We start from the raw sequence: 22,531 nt of genomic DNA on the forward strand, positions 1-22,531 counted from the left end.
AAAACATAAATTTAAAAAGAAATAAATATGTATTATACAGCTATTTATTATGTTTATACATTTTTATATTCCAACATGTTTTAAATAATAGAATATAGACTACAGTTACAGGGTAAATAGCAACACATAGTAATCACAAAAAAATTCAAGAGTTGATATAGCTAAAAATCATTAATAAATAATAGTTAAAGAAAAACTAAGATAAGTTCAAAGAAACTGGATACATTCACCATTACATCATAGTCTTACACTGTCAAGTTATTATCAGTTTAAGATGTGCTACATTTTTAAATGTGAACAATAACCTACAAAGATGAAATGCATATTAATATTGCAATACATAACTAGTGATAAAGTAAACTTGTTGAGAATACCAATTGATTCTTTAACAATTTTTTCCATGCACAAAAAAAAAAATAATACAAATGTAAGTTTTCAGTAATCATCTTAGACAATAAAATAAATAAACAATTTGCATATAAATAACAGTTCACTAAAACATTTTACCATATCAATTTAAAAAAAAAATAGCACATACAATTAAGACAAAATCATGAAAGTAATTGAACATTTTGATGACAATGCTATATATATATATATATACAAAACTATCATATAAAAACAATAATTGGTCTAGTTGAGAACTATCTTCATGATGAAGATCTACCCCTCCTTACTTAATAGCCCTGATGTTGTGGTGGTGGTGGAGGGGTGGTTATAGGTGAGAACTATCTTCATGATCAAGATCTATCCCTCCTTACTTAATAGCCCTGATGTTGTGGTGGTGGTGGAGGTGGAGGGGTGGTCATAGGTAGAGGAGGTCTAAAAGGTGGCTGCATACCCCCTTGGTGCTGTCCCCAGTTCTGCTGCTGCTGTTGTTGACTATACATTGGCTGGCTGTTGTAGTTCTGTGGTGGAGGCATAGGAGGCTTCTGGCTGAACCCTCCGGGTTGTGGGGGGTAATTGCCCCTGTTCATGTTCTGTGACCCACTCTGGAAGTTTCCTCCTCCTCCTCCCATTAATGGTTTAGGGGCATTCTGCTAAGAACAGAGTATACATCACTACATTTTAAAAAAACAAAACTGTTCTAATAACAAAATAGGAACATTTAATGCTCAAATCACAGTAAGTGAAATATCAAATCTATTCATCAAACAATTTACCTGGTAGCCTTGAGGATGGTAATTATTGGTGGAAGTGGCTCCTCTAGGAGCTGGCTGATTGAACATATTAGGCTTGCTGGTCCCCTGGCTAAATGCACTGGGCTTCTGTTGTGATTCTTGAGAATAAATATTGGGCTTATCTCTGCCAAACTGGTCCCGACCACCTGGTCTTTCTCCTACAGAATGGCCAACACGAGAGCTGAAAGATACAAAATTACATAAAAATTATTTCCTTTCCAATCAAGCCCCCCACCATCCCAATAAATGGTTCTGCAATCTCAGGAATGAGCCATGACTTTATTAGATTAAATGGTAAATGAAATATATACTTAAACTGATTAAACCAAGTAACATGTATGTTAACTGGAAAACACTAATTAAAAGTTGAAACATGTTATGTATATTGAAAGTTACTCTACAATAGAAGAATTACAAAGAAAAATAAAAACATTGTTCTGGGTGCCTAAATGTGCAATACATTGCCAAGATGAAACTGGTAAAGTGAATTACCTGAAAGCTCCTACCCCTCCTCCCCTGCCCCCACGGCCACTAGTACTGCGGTCTCTGTCACGTAGGCCAGGTCTACTGTCATCTCTGACTGTTCGTTCTTTTCCAGCCCATCGACCACGACCTGAAAACAAGTTAACTTTTATTATTACAAATATAAAGCTTTATGTTATATGAAAAATGTTCCAGAAGCTAAAAATAGGGACTAGTAAGATTAGCCCTTGTGGAGCATCACCAGAGAATGCTGGCCATGTCCTTCAAAGTTGCATACCCTATCGAGGGCCAGAACAGAATAAAGGTAAAAAACAACAACCTCTCTTTAGAACAAAAACTACAAGGAGAACTACCAGATATGGAAATCAATGCGCAGTTCATCGCATATATAGGACTACTTCTCCCTCAAAAGCTACGGTCTGCGTGCTTTTTCAGTTCACGGACCAAAGGTTTGGAACTCACTCCCCATTGATCTCAGACAGACAACATGCTACACCACTTTTAAGAAGAACATTAAGACCTATCTGTTTAAAACTTTTTTTAGATTAACTGTCATTTTAGCTCTCATGTTTATGTTTGTAATGTTGTTACAGCGCCTTGAGCCTACATTTTGTTTGTTAACAGCGCTTTATAAATAAAATTATTAAATTATTATTATTACTTGTACTCGTCTGAACCTAACCCTCCAACTTATCAAAACGTAGAAGAATATTAACAAAGATGATAAACCATGTTCATAAACTGTAATTGTAAGAACACATTATTGAAATAATTTTCATATAAAACCAACTATTTATAATTCTTCTTCTTCTTCTAGCCAGCTTTATTGCTGATGAGCTGTGAGCTCTTTTGCAGACTGTGCCAAGGAAAAAAAGTGTGCTGTTTTCTTCAGTTGTTCAGCACTGCCGTACAGGGTGTTGGTTATGTTGGGCTGTAGTGGAAGCAGGGTCTGCCTAAGGTGGATTAGGGAGGGGCATTCAAAGAGGATATGGTTTACGGTGTCTGCAAAGGGGTAGTTGTGTGGAGTTTATTTTGTTCAGGTGGTAATTTAATAGTGGTGTGTGTCCTGTTCTTAGTTGGAAGATTGTAGATTGTTCTTTGCAGGGGAGGAAGTTAATACTGTCCAGTTTGTTAGGCGTAGTCATTTCTTTGTACATGGCTCTGCCTGTGTTTCTTGATGCCCATTGGTTGAGCCACTCCTCTTTGTGATTGTTGACTAACATTGACCTTAGGGTGAGGTAGTTAACAGGTCTATCTGGTTGTTCCAATACTATGATATAGTCATAGACAAAGAATAGATCTAGATTATTCTAGATTAACTAGAGTTAGACACTAGTCTATATTAGATTTATGATTATGGTAGGCCCTGGTAAGATCACATTCACAGTAAGAACCGTAACGGAGGCGAACAGCATAATATTTGGTATTTACTGTATTTTTTAATTAGTATTACCAAAAAAAAACAATATGAATATATTTATAGATCTACACTATCTATACTCTAATTATTTAATTATATAATTGTAACAATTATATAATATATAGATCTAGAACTAGGCTTATTTTATCAGGGCAGTCTAGACTCTAGAATACTCTCTTCTATTGATTAGAAAACCTATTTTTAGTCTTTGACTATACTATAGTAGTAGGATAGGCCTATTAGTATTTATTTATATTCTATCTAAACACAACACTGAAGTCTAGATTCTAGATCTAATTTCTAAATTAAAATGAGTTAGTTTTAGAAAATTCTAGATCTACAATTAGTTAAGTTATAATATATCGATGTAAATTAATACTTAAAATTATTTAGAAAAGAAGGATCTACATAGATCTAGATTAGACATATTTATATTCTAGTCTTAAATTTAGTGGTGTCTGCTATCTAGATCTAGTTAAGTAAGACAAGCACAAGTCTAGAACTCTAGATCAGTGATGCCCAAAGTACGGCCTGCAGGCCAGATACAGCCTGCCGAAACGTTGGCACAAAGTGTAGAAATTACACACACACACTTTTCTCTGATGGATTGGTACCACAACCTTTAATGTAAAATCTAACGTCTACTTTTGTGGAACATGATAATAAGCCAACATATTTGTTTTATAAAGAAAGTGTGGCTGTTAAAAAAAAACACAACCTATAAATGGCATTATGAAACAAATATGTTGGCATTGATGAGAAAATTTACCAAAAAGAGACCAAAGAATGAGTCGGTGGTAAAGCTATGTTGCTCACATTTTAAGTAAAGAAATTTTATTAAGCTATTTTCTGATAATGTGTAAGAAAGTAGTATCCCACTAGATGTAAGTACCAGACCCACAGGTTTCTCATAAAATTAGTTTTAGGTTAATTTCATTTTTATAATTTTTTGGTAATGTGGCAAGCGACACGAGTGTCGGAAAACAAAATGGCCTGCAGGTCTAATTAGGTTTGGCATAACTCGTCTAGATGATAACAGACCTAAAAAAAAATATAAATCTAGTATAGTAATACTAATAGACTAATAATACTAATATTATTGTGTGATTCGACACAAAAGAAGTTCAAGGCAGGGTGTGATGATTGACGAAATGCTGGTTGAAACCTCTGATGGACACAAATTAGCATCATATGTTGTCATTAAGCAATAGACTATACCAAAGAATGAGACTTTTCCAAGTGATGTTTGTACAAACCAAAATGGGTGGAAGACAAATGAACTAAAAGAAGTTTGATTAAGAATGGTGTAAGAATGCTTTATCAGTGTTTGCTGTTTTTTTTCCCACAGACTATTGTTTGAAATTTCGTTCAGTCATCTAGCATCATTTATGTGCCGCAAACATTTCTGCATGTTAGAGTAATGTAAGGTGCTTTTTGACGGAGGTCTGGATTGCACTACACCAGACGGAGGTCATTGTCTCACTACATTCTAATACTAGATATAAATCCATCATGAAGTGTTTTTTTTCTGGATCTGGTGAATGTGATATCGTGAAGGGGCCTGGATCCAGGATGTGACGATTCCACAGGGCATAACCAGGGCACAGTCCACTTTAAGCTTTCTACTACAGAAAAGTTCCATTTGGAGAGCTCTATGGATGGCGGAGAATGGACCATTGGCCAACCCCACCTTGTCCCATGGATATTCCGGTTACAGTCTTCAGACCTAGATGTTTCCTTTTATGTCAGTATTGGAGAAAATTGCCAAGACCGAAAACTCCCTTAAAATACGGGGACTATATATTTATGTATTTAAAAAAAAGCCTGAGGAAACATCCAGCCTACACTAAATTTATAATTCAATATAGCTTTGTTTATTTAAAAGCAAATAATTGTTGTTTTTTTTAAATAGTTTTGAGGTAAAAATTTTGATGCTGTCCTCTCCAATGCAGACACAATGAAATTGTACCTTGATAATTTTGGTCTGTCAGTGATGCTGCTCATAAGAGCAAAGAAAACAAGACTTAATTAGATCTTTTCAGGCTCGTTTGTTCAGCCATGTAAAGTTTTTAATCATCTAAGTCAACAGCACCCATTATTTGATTATAGGCATAGATCACAGCAGGTCTTTGTTAATAACAGATTTTTGCTATTTACTATGTCAGTGTAAAAAAAAACTAAGAAATGATAATCGATTTTTGTAGGGAAAAGAAGGAAAATGATATTGTTTCTGTAGCTGGAGAGACTATTGAAATAGTGCAAACCTTTAAATACCTTGGTACTATCCTAGACAATAAACTAAATTTTACTGCAAATACTGATTATATCAGCAAAAAAGGGCAGCAAAGATTACGATTACTAAGAAAACTGTCCTCGTTTAATGTTAGCGAAAAGGCCTTGGCTATATTTTATCATGCTCACATCTGCAATATTTTAAGTTTCAATATCACTGCCTGGTACGGCAATCTGAGTATTAAAAATAAAAATAAACTTTATAGAATCCTCAATGCTGCTGGTAAAATCATTGGCAAAAAACAAACCCCATTTGGGCAGTTGTTTGAGACAAACATCTATAAAAAAGCTAACAAGATCCTCGAAATGAATAATCACCCTCTGTGTCAGGATTTTGTGATTTTACCATCACAACAGAGATACAAGACACCGATAGCATAGACAAACAGACACAAACACTCTTTTGTTCCCCTGGCAATCAAATCATTAAATAGGAACAATCTGATATAAACTTTGTCACATGTAAATTATGAGTGAGTCTGGTGTGAATGCACACTTTGGTTTCTTATAGTTAAAATGTTTTTTGTTTGGTGTAATGCACAAATTGTATAACAAATTTTTCATACGAACAATAAAGATTATTATTCTTAAATCTGCATTACTTGCTGTAGATATCAAGACTGGCTTTTAGGTGTTGTCTTGATAACATGTTTTATAATTGTTTTGGCACAAATTTCTGGCAGTGTTACTCTATTGACCTAACAGTTCCAGTAGCTGTAGTGTTATCATTAAAAAACAGTTCTAACAGCTCAAATGAAGTAAAGAAATAATCTATCCCTAAACGGTATCCTTTGTTCAGTAGATCTCTATCCCTAGGTGGTATCCTCTGTTCAGTAGATCTCTATCCCTAGGTGGTATCCTCCATTCAGTAGATCTCTATCCTTAGGTGGTATCCTCTGTTCAGTAGATCTCTATCCCTAGGTGGTACCCTCTGTTCAGTAGATCTCTATCCCTAGGTGGTATCCTCTGTTCAGTAGATCTCTATCCCTAGGTGGTACCCTCTGTTCAGTAGATCTCTATCCCTAGGTGGTATCCTCTGTTCAGTAGATCTCTATCCCTAGGTGGTATCCTCTGTTCAGTAGATCTCTATCCCTAGGTGGTACCCTCTGTTCAGTAGATCTCTATCCCTAGGTGGTATCCTCTGTTCAGTAGATCTCTATCCCTAGGTGGTATCCTCTGTTCAGTAGATCTCTATCCCTAGGTGGTATCCTCTGTTCAGTCGATCTCTAAGTCATAATCCTTATAATTAGCTTATTTGTACAAGTCCTGCCATTGCTAATTCGTCTACATTGATTGCCATCATATACTTCAAACTGGCAAAGAAAGCCATCTGACAGACATCACAACTTAATGCTGAATCTTGCATGTCTTCTATTTGACATAACCTGACATGTGTGAGGGCTTTGAACCCAAGATCAGATCCATTTTGTACAGAGTGTTGTCAGCAAAAAGAAGAAAATTTCAAAATGATCCAAAAACTATGATGTTTCTTGAAGATTGACACTTACCGGATAAATCTTCATATGAAACCTTGAATTTTTCGTCAGATTTGTAAAATCAAAATTACCGTCGCTATTCATTTTGATTGATAAAAAGAAATGTCTAAAGAAATAAATATGATGTCCATTACTAAATCAAAGACAAAAGTGAAGAAAGTGAACAGATATTTACGGTTTGGCAGCTAATTACTGAGAAAATAACAAAGAAACAACTGAAAATACACAAAGCCACTATCTGTTTACATAAAGCCATGATCGAGGCCTCAAGCATCTTAAGGGTTAATGTTTTAGAAGTATGTTCTCAACCCATGCCTACAATAGTAGACCACAAATACTAAGAATACAGGAGAAAAAATTTAGTCTATGTATTCACTAATAACAAGCAGCATTGAAGTGTACTCACTTTTTCCTTGATAACCCTTGTTAGATTCTGCCAACTGAAGGAGCTTAGGACTTATTACTTGTTTGGCTTCTCGAAGCACAGAAATCAGGTCAGGTGCCTGCTTTACATTAGCTGGGGTGAATAATGTATAGGCAGTACCAGTATTGGTAGACCGTGCTGTACGACCTATTCGGTGAACATAGTCTTCTGAACAATTGGGATAGTCAAAGTTGATGACAAATTTGATGTCTTCAACATCTGCAAATTAACGAAAATAGCACTAATATTTTATGCTAAGCAGCAAAAAAAAAAAAAAAAAAAAAAAAAAAAAATGGTCTGCACAACACAAGGAAAATTAACTTAAGCTGTAGATTAATATTAACAAAGCACTTTATTTCTAAAATGTTGCTATAGCACTAATGATTCTAAATGCACCAAATCTGCTGCTTTAAATTTTAAATCTCTACATAAAATTAGAAAAAAAAAAAATTAAATATTTATAGTTTTTTTTTACATGCAATTATTTAAATAATATTTTCTTGAAAAAAATACACACTTCAATAAGTCACGCTTTAAATTAGGTGATAACAGGACAGCCACCACTGATTATAAGTAAAAGAGCTATTGTACTTACCTTGGTAGTGTCTAGGTGTTCCTTATTTGTATTAAAAAAATTATATCTACACTACAGTGGTCTTTTAGAAAGCTGCAGTATGCACCTCTAATTAATAAAGGGAACACAACCATACACTTCTGAATTACTGACTCCTTGTAACGACAAACAAGTTTACAATTAAGGGAGTTAACTTACATTAAAAAAATATATTTCTGCCATACATGCAGAGGAGAGTGATTGTTTAACATTATTTTTGGGGGTTAAAAAAAGTTTCTATGTTGTTAAGTCAACAACCATGTTGATTGTAAGTCAGTATGTGCAGGTACGTTTCCATAATCAAGTGCAGGCCTCTTGTCTGATGACATGACTTCAGCCGCGACCAGCGAAAAAAAGAGAGAGCTAAACCATTTAAAGTCTTTACATTTTTTTAAGGGGTTAAAAACATACATCGCTGACGCAGGGCAGAGTTACGTAAGTATTAAAAGAAAGACTAAAATGCCAGGACCTGAGAAGATATATGCACTGCCCTGGTGTTGGTTGTTCATAGGTCATGGCACACTTTTTACGGAAAACTTACATTTAAGTTGACACTGAGCTACAGATTCAAAATTATTGGGTATTCGTTAATGTCATAAGCACACTCAATTACAATAGTCTCTAGTAAAAAATGCGCCATTTTGTTAGAACTTACACCAACACTGACAGTATGCAGTAAAGTTGATCTCCAGAAAAAACAGTCCTTGTGTTTATTTTATCCTCTAACTGTCCGTCTGTGTTCTTTTTCCTTTTTAGCACAGTCTCGGAACAGAAGACAAACAATAATATACATGTCTCTTAAAAACTCCACTCCAGTGTTTCAATGAATGGTCCATGGAAGAGTTGACCATGGAGTGGGTTACAGCCCATGTCAGCAGACAGATGATTTATTTTAAAAAAGACTTAACAAAATGTTTATCAGCTGACTGGCACAGCCGGTATAACCTTGGCCAGTCTGTGGCATCCAGCTTATGGCAGACTCCCAAGTGAATCAACCTTGCCACTTGAATCTGGGACACTAGTGGGATTATGTACTATTGGACCAAACTATTCCCTCTCAGGATTTCTCGCTGCACGGTTCTCCAGTCATGATCAGACTTCCAAGCGAGGCACCAGTTCTGTCGAAATACATACTAAACGGTTAATTATCTTGAAAAAAAAACTTATATAAAATAAGTATAATGAATATATTTAACGGCCTATTTCAATTTAGTATTATACACACAAAAAAATACATATAAAAATAAAAATTTAAACAGCAGTTTATGGTGCTCTAATTAATCTTTTAAAACTTTAATAATAATAACCTTTCTGAAAAACAAAAGCAAATATTTGAATGCCTGAAAAAAAAATATGTAGATTAAAAAAATTTAAAGGTTAACAATAGCAAAACAATATTTTTTTTTTGTATTAAAATTACAAAGTCTGTCAAATTTCTTTTAAAATTAATAATTGTATGTACAATATCAGTAATTTTATAATAACATTATCTATACAAAAAGCATTAGAAAAATTAAAGAAAATGTGTTAAACTTACCCAGCCCCCGAGATGCCACATCAGTTGCAAGGAGAATTGGTGTTTTGCCACTTCGAAATTCTGTAATTGTACACATAAAATATAGTTTTATGAAAATTCAACTTACAATGGTTTAAAAATGGGGTAGGATGGAAAAGCAATACAGATAGTCTGTGAACATAAATACAAACTCAGATCCCTGTACAAAAAAAATTTAAGGTGCTTCAAGAGTTTTTAGAAAATAATCCTTTTCTTTATATAATGCGATCTTCAGGATGTTTTATTTTTTTAATTTAATGATGAATGTGAAAAAATTTTTTTTAAACTGCTAATACTATTAGTAAAAAAAGAAAATACAATTAAATCCTTTATTCTGTGTACCCCCATCTATGTTAAAGAGCACTGATTCTATTGAATGTTCTATTTGTATACTAAATACATATAATGAAAATCTCCATTCCCCATGATAGTTTACAAAATTCAGTTGGCAATTTATATTTATTTATTTCAATGAACAGAAGCAGCACAGTGTAATTTTCCCCCAAAATATAAGCAATTTATGAAAATAAATTTTGTTGAGCAAAACAAAAGTAAAATTTAGAATGTTAGGCAAAAAAAAAAAAAATTCATGACAACACTCAGTGTATTTCCTTATTGATTACTTATATTTAAAAATTATATTTTGTGGTTAAAAAGAAGTACAAAATAATTGGTATAAATACCATTCAATGCCCAGTCTCTTTCCTGTTGTGATTTGTCACCATGGATGCATATTACTGGCCACCTGGTAATGTGTAGATAGACAATTAGAAATAAATGAGCTATATATCATTAGTACTGTCAGGACTTAGTTGAACGTTAGAACTTACCCATCTCTTCTCATTCGTTTTGAAATATCATCAGCTTTACGCTTAGTTTCCACAAAAATAAGAGTCTTATTATCTTTTTCTTGCATTATTTCTGTCAAAAGTTTGACAAGTCTGTGGAAAGCATATACATTTTTTTTTTAATTTGAAATTATTTTTATGTTCAAGTGCAATAAAAAATCTACAAGTTTGTAACATCTTTTGAAAATAGTTAAATGACAACTATTTGTATCAATCAATCATAAACTAGGACTAAGGTGTGTGAAATTAGAAATTACTTGTCTTCTTTCTCAAACTCCATGCAGACATCAATGATCTGCAGAATATTGTGATTGGCTGTCAGCTGAAGGGCACCAATATTGATTTGAACATAGTCCTGAAGAAAATCTTCAGCCAGTTTGCGAACTTCCTTCGGCCACGTAGCACTCCACATAAGAGTCTGTCTGTCTGGCTAGATAAATGTAAAAACCAACCAATTAGTTAAGAAATGAATGTTTTATGTTTGTTTTTTAAACTACAAGTTACTGTATAACTCACTCTGACTTGTTCCAAGATTTTTCTTATCTGAGGTTCAAATCCCATGTCAAGCATTCTGTCTGCCTCATCCAGCACCAGATAAGTGGTTCTTCTTAAATTTGTTTTATTGGATTCTAACAAGTCAATCAAACGTCCTGGTGTTGCTATGCAAATTTCAGCTCCTAAAAATTATATTGATAAATAAAAATTGAATTGGATGTTATAACCAACTGTTTTCCTTTTAACTAGGTGAAAAGATAATTACCCTTGATAAATAATGAGTAATGAAATTATATATACAACTTATATTTGAAGACTATATTATTACCATCTTCTAAGTCTTTAATTTGAGGTCTCTTAGGGGCTCCTCCATATACACAAGCATTTCTTATTTGTGAGGTCTGACCAAACTCATGGGCTACTTGTTGTACTTGTTGGGCAAGTTCTCTTGTAGGCACCAACACTAGGCACTGAGAGAGATAGCATTTCAAGTTACTTCAATGCTAGTTTTGTCACATTTGTACAGGAATAAGCAGACTGATTATATTATAGCTGACATTTTATTGATTCTATTGTGCTGATGTGCAATTTGAATAAAACTTTTAGTTTAACTACTTTATTTCAGTTGACATCTGCCATCACTAATTAATACAACAGTAGTGTCAATATTTTACAATCAACTAATGACATAAGAGAATAAAAAAAAAAAAGGCATCAAATTTGAAAGACGAATATTGAGTTAAGTGAAACAATCTGAAACAGATCATTTAAAATATGTTCTTACAATAGGTCCATCCCCTCTCTCTAAGTATGGTTGATTGTTTATATGAACAATAGCAGGTAGCATAAACTGAAAACAAAAAACAAGCAAAATAAAAATTATCTATTTAAAAATAAAGCTTATCTAATAGAAAAAACCCCAAATTCACTGCCATATATCTCAACACTACAAGAGTAAGCTCCTTTTTCTATATAAAACAAAATTAATTAATTACAACTTATTGAATTACTAATTAGTTGCTTTTTAAAATTGATTTATGTATTTTCATCAACTATGAATAGTGCAAAATTTCCAGTTGATCTTAGAAAGGGAAGTGGAAGAAAAAAACTTGTTCCAACTTGTACAAAATGTATAATTAGGGGAATAACTTCACATTTACATCCACATCTCTTAATAAGTAGGATTAATTTTCCTTTTTGATACCAAAGTAATTAATAATCAATAATTAATTAATTAATGGTTAAAAAATTAGTTTTTGATTGATTCATATTTTTTTAGGTACAACAACTTAATCTGAGAATGGGTGTGGGAGAAATAACATGTACAAAAATTGTACCAGACAGAGTATAAGCTTAGTAAAAATTGAGAAAGATATTTACATTTCGAATTGGAGAAAAAATTCAATACAATTCTTATATCAATAGTAATACTCAAAATTAATAAAGAATAAATAATACAATATATTTTGTATGTTTCATTCTATTCCCTAAAGATATTCATATATATATATAATTTAAACTGTACAATAGATAATTACCGCTAAAGTTTTGCCAGAGCCAGTTTGTGCAATGCCAACCATGTTGAGCCCGGACAGAGCAATGGGCCAACCTTGGGACTGAATGGATGTTGGTGAATGAAAACAATTTTTTCTGATTTGATTCATCACATAATCTGACATAAAATGCAAAAAGAGTTTAATGGTTTATCAAATTTCAACATATATATAGCAAAAAGAATGTTTTGTTTATAACCTCTGTGAGTTTCTCTGTTTCTAAAATGCACAAATTAAAAAGATACTTTAGTAGTAAATCAATGACAGGAAGATGCTGTACTGGACAAGGTGTTGATGTCATGTAGTTTATGACTTAAGTTTCACCCTTTTATCCACATTTCATGTGGTTAATGTGTGCAGAGAATGTTTTGGTGAATGTGATGATGCAAATAAAAATGACATCACAAAGATAGCAGACAGAATAAATGTATGCAGCCTTAATTAAGTATTTTCTTTTTTTCTAACTAAATAAATTATCAAAACATTTTTTTTAATTTGTGGTTTACTTATTTAAATCTCACATCCCAACTTGGGGTGGAAGAAACTGTTAAAGACTACACAACAAAAAAAAGCAGGCCTGAAGATAATTAGCCTTAAAACAGTAAAATAATATTTTCTAAGAATAAAATTTAGGAGGGTGGTGGGGTCTTGGGTTTGAATCTAGGTGAAGACTGGGATTTTAAATTTTGGGATTTTAAGGACACTGTTGAGTCCATCCATTTCTAATGGGTACCTGACATGAGTTAGGGAAAGTAAAGTGAATAGTCATTGTGGTGGCCACATGACACCTTCATTAACTGTCAGCCATTGAAACGATTTTTAAATCATCTGCCCTATAGATTGCAAGGTTTGAAAATATAAAAATGAAGATCCCTTTTAGAGCAAGTTGAGAAATATACTCATTTCAGTAGTCATTGGTTAACAAGCATGTGCAGTGAGCAACAATAACTTTATCCTAAATTACAAATTCAGGAAGGAATTTCAACTTAAGACCCTCAGTATATAAATCAAGGCTGCACCTCTCTGTCACAATCAAACCATTTCTTATGCATCCAAGCATTAAGACTGCAATGAGACTTGTGAAGTTCATAATGTTTTTCAGGGTTTTCCTGTCTCCCTACAGGGAGAGACCCACATTTGCACCATACAAATGGAAAACATCACCATGCTAGCTAAGTAGAAGTGTTTTAAAAATGGTTTTATTGGTACAAACCTGGAAAATTTCCTTCCTCAAAAGTAAAAATTGGTTTAGGTATGCTCTTCCCATGCACAGTAATCTGATTGGCTTCATAAAATTGAAGAATTTCTTGCTAATGGAAAGAGGAAAAATGCTAAAATAGTTATGGTATTAACACAAGGGAATATATATAGAGAGAAAACTAGATAACAAAGAGAATTTGTGTTATCACACAAAATTGATTATACACAAACACAAGCTGAAATGGCAAAAAATATGCCATATTCATGGGAAAAAAATTATGATTTTGATGCATTTATCTTATATAATACAGACATTACTTCAAAAAAGAAGATGATTACGTCCTACACGTCATGCATCTAGTCATGCATGTTAAACAATGACTTAAATTCTGCCAAGTCATTGGTTTTCCTGGCTGGCTTAGGCAACCCATTCCATGCACTAATAGCACCAGGGAAGGAGCATTTGTACAAATTTGTTCTAGCATATGGAACGATGAATGTGCCTTTATCTTTGTGTCTTTCTGAGTATTTTATTAGATTTTTTTTTTGTTGAAGATTATGGTTCATTGTTTTATGTATAATTGCTACTTTACTTTTCAGTCTTCTCTCCTGAAGGCTTTCTAAATTTAGTGATTTTACTAAAGGTGTTATGCTAGTCAAATGTGAATATTTATTTGCTATTAATCTCACTGCTCTATTATGTGTCTGTTCCAGTTTCTTAATGTTATCTTGAGTTGAGGGGTCCCAAACAGAGGATGCATATTATATAGACTCCAGTGACTTGATTACCACAGAGAGGGAATTGAGAAAGTAACTTGTCTACTTGAAAAATGACCAGCTGATAAGTTACTAGGATGTCAGGCTAGTACAAAGTGAATCACTAAAAATATGACCAGATTTTGTATTTTGTTTTAAACTAGTGTAGAACATTCAATTAATTTCCTGCATAGATCTCATTCAGCTCAGTAATCTTCATAAGAATGTAATGAGCCCTGAAAGAGTGACTGCATCAACACACCAAAACTCCATTATTTTATATGAGCAGTAAAAACATTTTACAGGGGGAATATAATTCAAATTATGCTTCACTATATTTACATCTTTAAATGTCCATACCTGAGATCTACGACTAACATTTATGTGTTCTTTATAGAAGTTTTTTTCAAACTTTGGTAGTCGACTCATGTCCCATCTTGGTTTCCTTAAATTCTGACCAGGTTGTGTCCCCTTCAAAGAGGGCCTGCCCCTGTCTGCCATTCCACCTCCTCCTCTGCCTCCACCACCTCTGTCTCTATCGAAACGTCCTCGAGAGCCACTATCAGATCTACCAGAAAATCTGCACAAAAAGATAAAAATGTAATAAAAATAAAAATCTTTAATACATCAACAAAAAGAAGTAGAGAATTGTTATTTCCATATTCACGATATTGAAAATAAATGGAATGTTAAAGAAAAAACAAGAATTGTAATATCTTGGGATATATGACAGGAAAAAAAACACAACAATAAAAGTGTAATTATTATGTAATACTTCTTTATGATTGTCATTATTTATGTTGGAGGGTTATATAGTCCTAAATATGTCACATGAACTATGCAGTGATTTTAAGATAAGGCCAGTGGACTGATTGATGAAATATTAACATAGCCTGGTGTCAGTGCCTCACCACAGGGGCAGGGTCAAGTGTTAGCTGGTTCTGGTTACAATTGACAGATTTTGCATTATGTGATGACTAATTCTGCTGTGCCCTGTCTGGAGGCAAACATTTATAAATCTATGACATACCATATAAGTCTAGTAGGGGATTTTCATATAATCAACCACTGAATCACAGTAATCTCAGACTAAATCTGCTCTGTCTTTTAGTTTACATTTCTGACAATAGTAATAATAATAGATCTAGTTGTAAGATCCAGTTTATAACTGAGTTAGTGAATAAGAGAAAAAAGAAAAATGTGAGTGTGATAGAATCTATAAATTATAATGAAACTTCAACCGGTGAAAAAAACATAAAAGTAAAAGTCTAGGTCTAGCTAGGCCTATACCTATAAAATATCTAGATCTATGGAGTATTATAATTACAATAATATTTATAATATAATAAAAATAATATATTGACTTTAACTCTATAAATTACTATTAGTATTATTTATAATTATATAATTATAGTAGTTACTAAATTAGACATGGGTGTAGCTAGGAATTTTCCAAACATTTGGGGGCCTTGATCTCTTTGACTTTGGGGGCCCTGCATTTTGTATAATATTTTACTAATATTTGGATCTAAAAAACACATTTGGGGGCCCCCCCTCAAGTAGGGGCCGGGGGGGGGGGGGGGGTTCAAATTCTCCCCCCCCCCTTCTTAACCCCACCCTAGCTACGCCACTGAGCTCTATAGTCTATAGACAGTATCTAATCTAGTTATTAGATCTAGATATATTTAAATTAGATTGTCTATAATATACCGTACCCCCGACTTCTATCTCGATCTCTGTACGACATACTGTAACTTGTAACGTGTTTGATTATTTATTATTATTAAATAGATCTAGATGTAATCTATGATCTAGAATCTAACAATATTAGTTTTTTTCCTATCAAATATGAATTAAAAAAAAAGTAGATCTATCCTATTTTATATTCTATCAAAATAGGATATAGGTCTAGATCTAGAAGTGAGTAGAAGTATAATCAAGAGATCTATTGACAATAAAATATTAAATATATTTTTTATGTAAACTAGTTGGATCTCTATAAACTCTATAGTTCTAGCTTTGACATGTAATTGACATATTTTCAGCAAATGCAGGTCAATTTATTTAAAATAAGCAATAATGATAAAATGCACACATTTTTTCGATATATAAATATTATTTTTTAAAATATATATTTAATATTAATTTTTAAAATTAGAATTTAAAAATTTTAACGTTTAGATCTGATACATTAACGATTTTTAAATGATCGGATAAATTTTTGTACTGTTAATGATTTCCAAATTGGCATATAATATTGTATTCATACGCTGCTGCGCCAGTCTACGTGAAATTTTCCTACGTCTAAAAACTAAAGTAGATCTCTCTCTCTCTCTCTCTCTCTCTCTCTATATATATATATATATATATATATATATATATATATATATATATATATATATATATAAATAAAGATTAGCCCTTATTAACGATAGGCGCAGAAAACGAAAATAAGAAACTGAAATAGACCGCGGCGGACATCAGTTTTGTCTTCAACTTCAGGAGATGTGGAAAAATAAATAGGTCGCAACTGGGTTTTCCTATTCATGTGAAATTTACATTGCACTCATCCCTTAATCTTTAGAATCGAAGACATTGCCATTAAAAAAATCAAAGAAAATCTAGACCTATTAAAACAAAATGATTTTTTAAAAATAACAGTTTAACATCGAACACGCATAGAATAAAAGGAAATAATTTATGAGATAATGAGTGTTTCTGGGTATTTAGATTTAGATCTAGTCTACTTCTTTTTAGTACCGAACAGTACTCCGGAAGTAACTGTTTCTTAGTAACGTACGTAAATTCAACTCTACATACTCTACTAAGTAATAGATCTAGATCTACATCTAGAAGGACTAGATCTACATATAGATCTAGATCATAATAGATTATATAATATCTGGAATCTAAACCTAGTTTAGCTTTAGGACTGAAATCTGTTGTCATTGTTGAACTCATAATGATAGTCAGATAATCATCTAATTTTCCGTATCACTATCAACTATCTGTGACAATCTGACAATCTGAATCTGGTCTATCACACTTAGACTTAAAGTCATAAAGTACTTAGACACACTATCATCATCATGATGAGATGATCATGATATCAGATACTGACTTTACTACATACTTTACATAGAGTCTAGTCATGTTTGTATTAATTTAAATTATTCAAATTAATTAATATCAAATATCAATAATAAATTTATTTTTAAAAAATACACAGAGATAGACATAGTTCTATATGATTTAATAGTTTTAATAATTTTGATATAATTTATTCTCAATTCTATATATATATACTTATAGCCTTAAATAAAATTAAATGGCTTTAGTTAATCATAATGATAAATCCTTTGATTTAAAATTTAGTCAAGATTATAGTTAGTAATTAGGTTTATCTCATGTCTATATCTGAGAATAAATACCTATCAGAGAATAAGTATAACTCAGGCTATTCAAAAATTACTAAAATAAGAGCATTACAATTATAGATCTATTTTTTCTAGAGATCTAAACATTTAATTAATAATAAAATATTGTTTTTACAATTTTCATTTATCCAGCCCTTAAATTTGAATAAATTATAGGGCCTATATAGATCTAGACCTATATAGACTCTAGAATGAAATGCAGCCATTACTTCAAAAAAGAAGATGATTACGCCCTACGTATGTTCCTATGTATCTCTATTTAATATAAAACAGCTTCTCACTGCTAGATTAGGGTTACTAGACACTTGCACATTCAAAGTCAAAGGAGGACCAAAAAGAGGACATAGCAAAGGAGGCAAAAAAACAACAACAAACAACAAGACAAAGTAAAGTTTAGAAATGATGCTTACAATTGTTAATTTGTTGATACAGCTGTGTTATCATGTTACTCAGACAAAGTTACACTTTCTATGAGAGAAGAATGCCTCTGATTTACAGTATTTTTGCACATCTAACCCATAATATGGGTTATACAATTTAGTACAAACAAATGTCAGCTATGCGGGGTATACCAAGGTGCTAGTTTTACTAAATTTATTTTACTCCCTGTGTGGTTCTGAAATATACATTGTAATGCTTTATGAACATCTCATTATAAAACTTTCTTCACCATCAACAAATAATTAGGTCAACAACTTTCTGTAAAAACAATAGATTATAAATATGATCGTAAGCTCATATATGTTATATGCATGTTGCACTCTATGTATTGTTTGTTGAAGTAACAACTGGAGCACTATTGTGTTTTGAGGGACAGACGTCTGATAAGCTACAATTTTTATGTAATGGTAATTTACGGCAACTCACGCTTTGCACATGTGGGGTATATAAAGGTGCGGGTTGTATGATTTTGTTTTTACCTATTTTGTAATTTGTGTGGGGTGTACGCGTATGTGGTGTATATGCGCAAAAATGTGGTAGCTAATGGAATGTGTACCTTTAGTTCACTGTACAGTGACTGTGAGCTGATTATCAAAAATATTAATAAAAAAATATCACAGATTTTGAGATGCTCTGAGTAAAGAGTTTTATATGAAAATCTACCTACACCACTAAAAGTCATCACTGTTTATGAAATATGTTTCAAAACAATAAGTGGCACTGGTCAAACAACTAAACATTTTTACATCAATACCCCATTCCTTTAAGTACATTAATCACAATTGTGTACATACATCAGTTATAAGTGAGTATGGGTGTTTAAACAACCTAATAGGAAGAATTGAATTAGATTGTTGGATAATATGTCATTGTAGTTAAAAACATAGTAAAAGCCACACAGTTTAGACCAATGCCTGCCAGATAGAGAACTCGACCTCAAAAAGTTAGATAAATTCTCCTTCTTCTGAACACCTGGTAACCCTATCATAGGAGATCCTCAAGATCTGGGATGTTTTAATTTCTTGTGCACTCCTGGACATAAAATACTATAAAATGTAGGAAGAACATTTTGGCCAATCATTTTACAGTAGATAAAAGAGTGAAAAAACTATCCATTGACTCATAGAGAGGCATTTTTTTGACAAAGTATAATCTTTAAAAAAGTCATACATGGAGATCCACACAGATGTTTGTGCCATGATGAACTACTAGGAAAAGTTTTTTGACTGAGAAATATAATGATAAAGTTTTACAGACTTAAATTTACTAATATTCAATTCCTTTGAAAAACTGTTTTTCAAAGTTTGTCTTTTTTGTCATCCTGTGGATGTGAATGTGTCTGGAAACCCTAACATTACGTCAGGAGGGTGTCTGAGTAAAATAACACATGGATGCACGATTGTTTAAAAATTTAGGTTTAGGATTAGATCTAGAATAAATATGATGTCAAAACTCTCGCTATAGCTACTGATTGAGATTAATTGATAAGAATATTCATAATTCTGTAGACCTTAAATGTTGATCAAGTACATTCAAGAGGGTTCAGACTATTTTTTTCACCAGACTCTTTTTTACTTATGCTTTTTTTTTTTTTACCAGGCTATCTTGTGCCGAATGTTTTGTCCAGGTCATATTATGTTGATCTAAATTTGACCCACTATGTTTTCATCTTAAAACGAAAAAAAAATGAATGCACTAAGAAAATAAATCATTATGTACAACAGAGAAAGGAGTTAGTTGTAGCTTCAACAATTAACCTAATATAGCAAGCATAGACAATAAGGACCAAACAAACAATAACTTTTACTTTAAATAAAATAAAAAATAAATTAATTAATTAATATTTATATATATATGTGTGTGTGTGTGTGAGTTTTAATCACAGTATTTTACACTATTTTTTTCAGTTATTGAAAGCTAATTTTTTTAATGGCCCATACAGTAACCATTAATGGACATTCCCATGACCTAGAATGTAAAACTGGAATTTGTACTTCACATCTCAATAAAACTTTACCGAAAACTCTTTTTGGAACATCTCTTGAAAAGATTGATTCTGAAAGCTTGAAAAATATAGAAGGAAGATATATTATAGAAGGCAGTGTTAGGAATTCAGCAGAAAGATATCCCCTTCCTCAACGTTTAAAAGATTTAATTCCAGGTAATATAACACAAAATGATACCTATTAAGAAATATCAGTGTCAATATTATGTTAGAAAAGTATAAAATGTGTATTTAGGAAAGGATGTTTTAAACATTAATGTTTTCACATAAATTTGGTAAGCAATGCTGGCAAAAGGGAGGGCTTAAATATATTTGATCACGACAAACAAGATGATGAGTTTGTTACAATAGCACTTTAAATTTTTTACAAATGAATATGTCCCTAGAGATCTACTATAGTGAATGTTAATAAAAAGAACAAAACATATTTTAAGATAAAACAGAAAGTCAAAGGGAACTATAAGGTGTGGATTTAAGAAAGTATGATGTAAAAACTATTAATAATAACAATCTTTCATGCATAAGAAAAAAGAAAATCACTTCAAATACAGGATCTGTGAAAATACTAAACAATGACCTGCTTACATGTGAATATATATATATATATATATTTTGATTATTACTGAAACTAAGGGCAGTCTTATAAGTATGGAATAATACAAAACGATCTTATTAATTCTTATTTAAAAATGTGTATAAATATGTTTTTTAAAATGCAAATGCACAATTTTGGTAAACTATTTGTAGTAATCATGCAACTAGAACATATATTTAACTTAACATATACATTGAGTTTTTATTTTTCTAATATATTTGATTTTTTTTTTAAATTTAAGGTAGAGAGCAGTTAGAGTCATCTAGGGAAGAATTCAACAAACAAAAACAAATTCTTGATGAAGCAGAACAAAAATTAAAATCAAAGGCTGAAAATGCTTTAATATTTAAAGTGGATCCTGCCAATAATCACTTCCATTTGAGTACACCATACAAACCATCTTGGCTTTCGCAAAAAGATCTTGAGCATTCCAAGGAAATAAACAGTTTAGGTTTAAATGTTAAAGAAAGTTACAACAGAGATAAATATGGAACTAAACCTTTAAGGCATGCATACAGTTTGATTGGTGATCCACTTGCAGTAAATATGGATTTCAATTCATCAAAAAACACAGACACACTCTCTCAGAATCACATCGTGTATAGCAAGGGTCGCCATCTACCTTATGGGCTTATGAAACAAACCAAACCTGATAATCTAAAAAGCATTTTCCCCCTTCCACCCAATATAAGGCACAAATTTGGCAGCAGAGACTGTGATGTTTTACTCAGTGATGAACATCTTGTGCACTTGGCCCTATTGAAGCAATCCAATCTGGCACCACAAAAAGTCTCCAGAAAAGAAAATCATCAACATTTGCCTGTTGACTTGTCTGGAAACTATGAGAGCCTTGGACATCTTACTCGGTACAATGTTTGTTCTGGCATATCAACTGACAATAAAATAAGCAATACAAAGCAGGATTTCAATGATCTTGTTCATCTGAGACGAGTTCCCAACCCTGATCAATTTCGTTACCAGAGAGATGAATTAAGTAAGAAAACATTTTTAACATCTATTTTTTACATTAGATTATGGTAATAGAATAATTTTTTCCAGTTTTAACATGCACCAATATTGATCAGTATTTGATGTGATTATTTCTTCTATTCACTTCTAGGTGCGTGGGCAGAACACAATGTTTTACGAGAAAGAATGAAAAAAGCATGGAATGAGCAACATCCATTAGGAGGTCATAAGTAGCATTGTATATAAATATCAAAGTGCAGCGCTTCCATTCTTGTATTAACTCTATCTCTCCATAATTATTTTCCTCGTTCAGAAAGAATTTTTTATTTTTTCCAATTTGTGTTTCAATAGGCTTCTAGGGTTAAATTTCAATAATGGTTTTCTTTTAATCAGAAAATGTTATAATTGGTATAGATAAATGCATGTCTTTTTTATATAACACAGATTAAAGTTTACAAACTCAAAAATTAAGTTAATTTTATTTTGTCATATCAACGATGGTATCGTCAATCAGGAGAGAAAGAGTTAAAACACAGTGCTTCCGTTTTAAAGCTATAAAAATTGTCATTTTAATTTATCTGATTTAGTGTATTGCACATTAACTGGTTATGTATATGTTTTTATGAATAACAGTTTTTGAAATATTTATGTTAACAAAATGTTTTTGTAGTGTGTTTTATATGTAAACTTGTATTAAAAGTTTGTGAAATAAAGCAATAATTTTTTGTTTTTCAATGCTTTCCATTGGTATCAATAAATAATTTTGCT

The 22,531-nt window shown here is 32.1% G+C and overlaps 2 protein-coding genes across 12 annotated transcripts; one reads left to right on the top strand and one right to left on the bottom strand.

Annotated features, from left to right (window-relative positions):
* Positions 1 to 28: 28 nt before the first annotated feature.
* Positions 29 to 16,317, bottom strand: LOC106078932 (uncharacterized). Of its 4 annotated transcripts, none has more exons than XM_056021074.1 (16): positions 16,032 to 16,317; positions 14,677 to 14,896; positions 13,574 to 13,670; positions 12,346 to 12,479; positions 11,592 to 11,657; positions 11,136 to 11,277; positions 10,829 to 10,989; positions 10,570 to 10,742; positions 10,295 to 10,405; positions 10,148 to 10,209; positions 9,447 to 9,506; positions 9,217 to 9,249; positions 7,279 to 7,515; positions 1,674 to 1,794; positions 1,164 to 1,362; positions 29 to 1,037 (listed from the first exon to the last, which is right to left on the bottom strand). In XM_056021074.1, the coding sequence occupies exons 1-16, from the start codon at positions 16,061 to 16,063 to the stop codon at positions 762 to 764; spliced, it is 2,124 nt and encodes a 707-aa protein (XP_055877049.1). In that variant the 5' UTR covers positions 16,064 to 16,317; the 3' UTR covers positions 29 to 761. The 4 variants fall into 4 exon arrangements, with proteins under 4 accessions (XP_055877049.1, XP_055877048.1, XP_055877051.1 ...); XM_056021073.1 differs by having other exon boundaries at positions 29 to 1,040; XM_056021076.1 differs by lacking the exon at positions 16,032 to 16,317 and adding an exon at positions 15,228 to 15,247 and having other exon boundaries at positions 29 to 1,040.
* A 727-nt stretch (positions 16,318 to 17,044) lies between these two features.
* LOC106078389 (uncharacterized) lies at positions 17,045 to 22,493 on the top strand. 8 transcript variants are annotated; one of them, XM_056021077.1, is made up of 5 exons: positions 17,120 to 17,469; positions 17,886 to 18,139; positions 20,102 to 20,355; positions 21,036 to 21,788; positions 21,915 to 22,493. In XM_056021077.1, exons 3-5 carry the CDS (start codon positions 20,124 to 20,126, stop codon positions 21,995 to 21,997), a joined length of 1,068 nt encoding a protein of 355 aa, XP_055877052.1. In that variant the 5' UTR covers positions 17,120 to 17,469; positions 17,886 to 18,139; positions 20,102 to 20,123; the 3' UTR covers positions 21,998 to 22,493. The 8 variants fall into 8 exon arrangements, with proteins under 8 accessions (XP_013095139.1, XP_055877052.1, XP_013094734.1 ...); XM_013239280.2 differs by having other exon boundaries at positions 18,027 to 18,139; XM_013239432.2 differs by having other exon boundaries at positions 18,041 to 18,139.
* Positions 22,494 to 22,531: the final 38 nt, after the last annotated feature.

Source organism: Biomphalaria glabrata, chromosome 2 (assembly GCF_947242115.1).
Source record: "Biomphalaria glabrata chromosome 2, xgBioGlab47.1, whole genome shotgun sequence".
Classification (NCBI taxonomy): domain Eukaryota; kingdom Metazoa; phylum Mollusca; class Gastropoda; family Planorbidae; genus Biomphalaria; species Biomphalaria glabrata.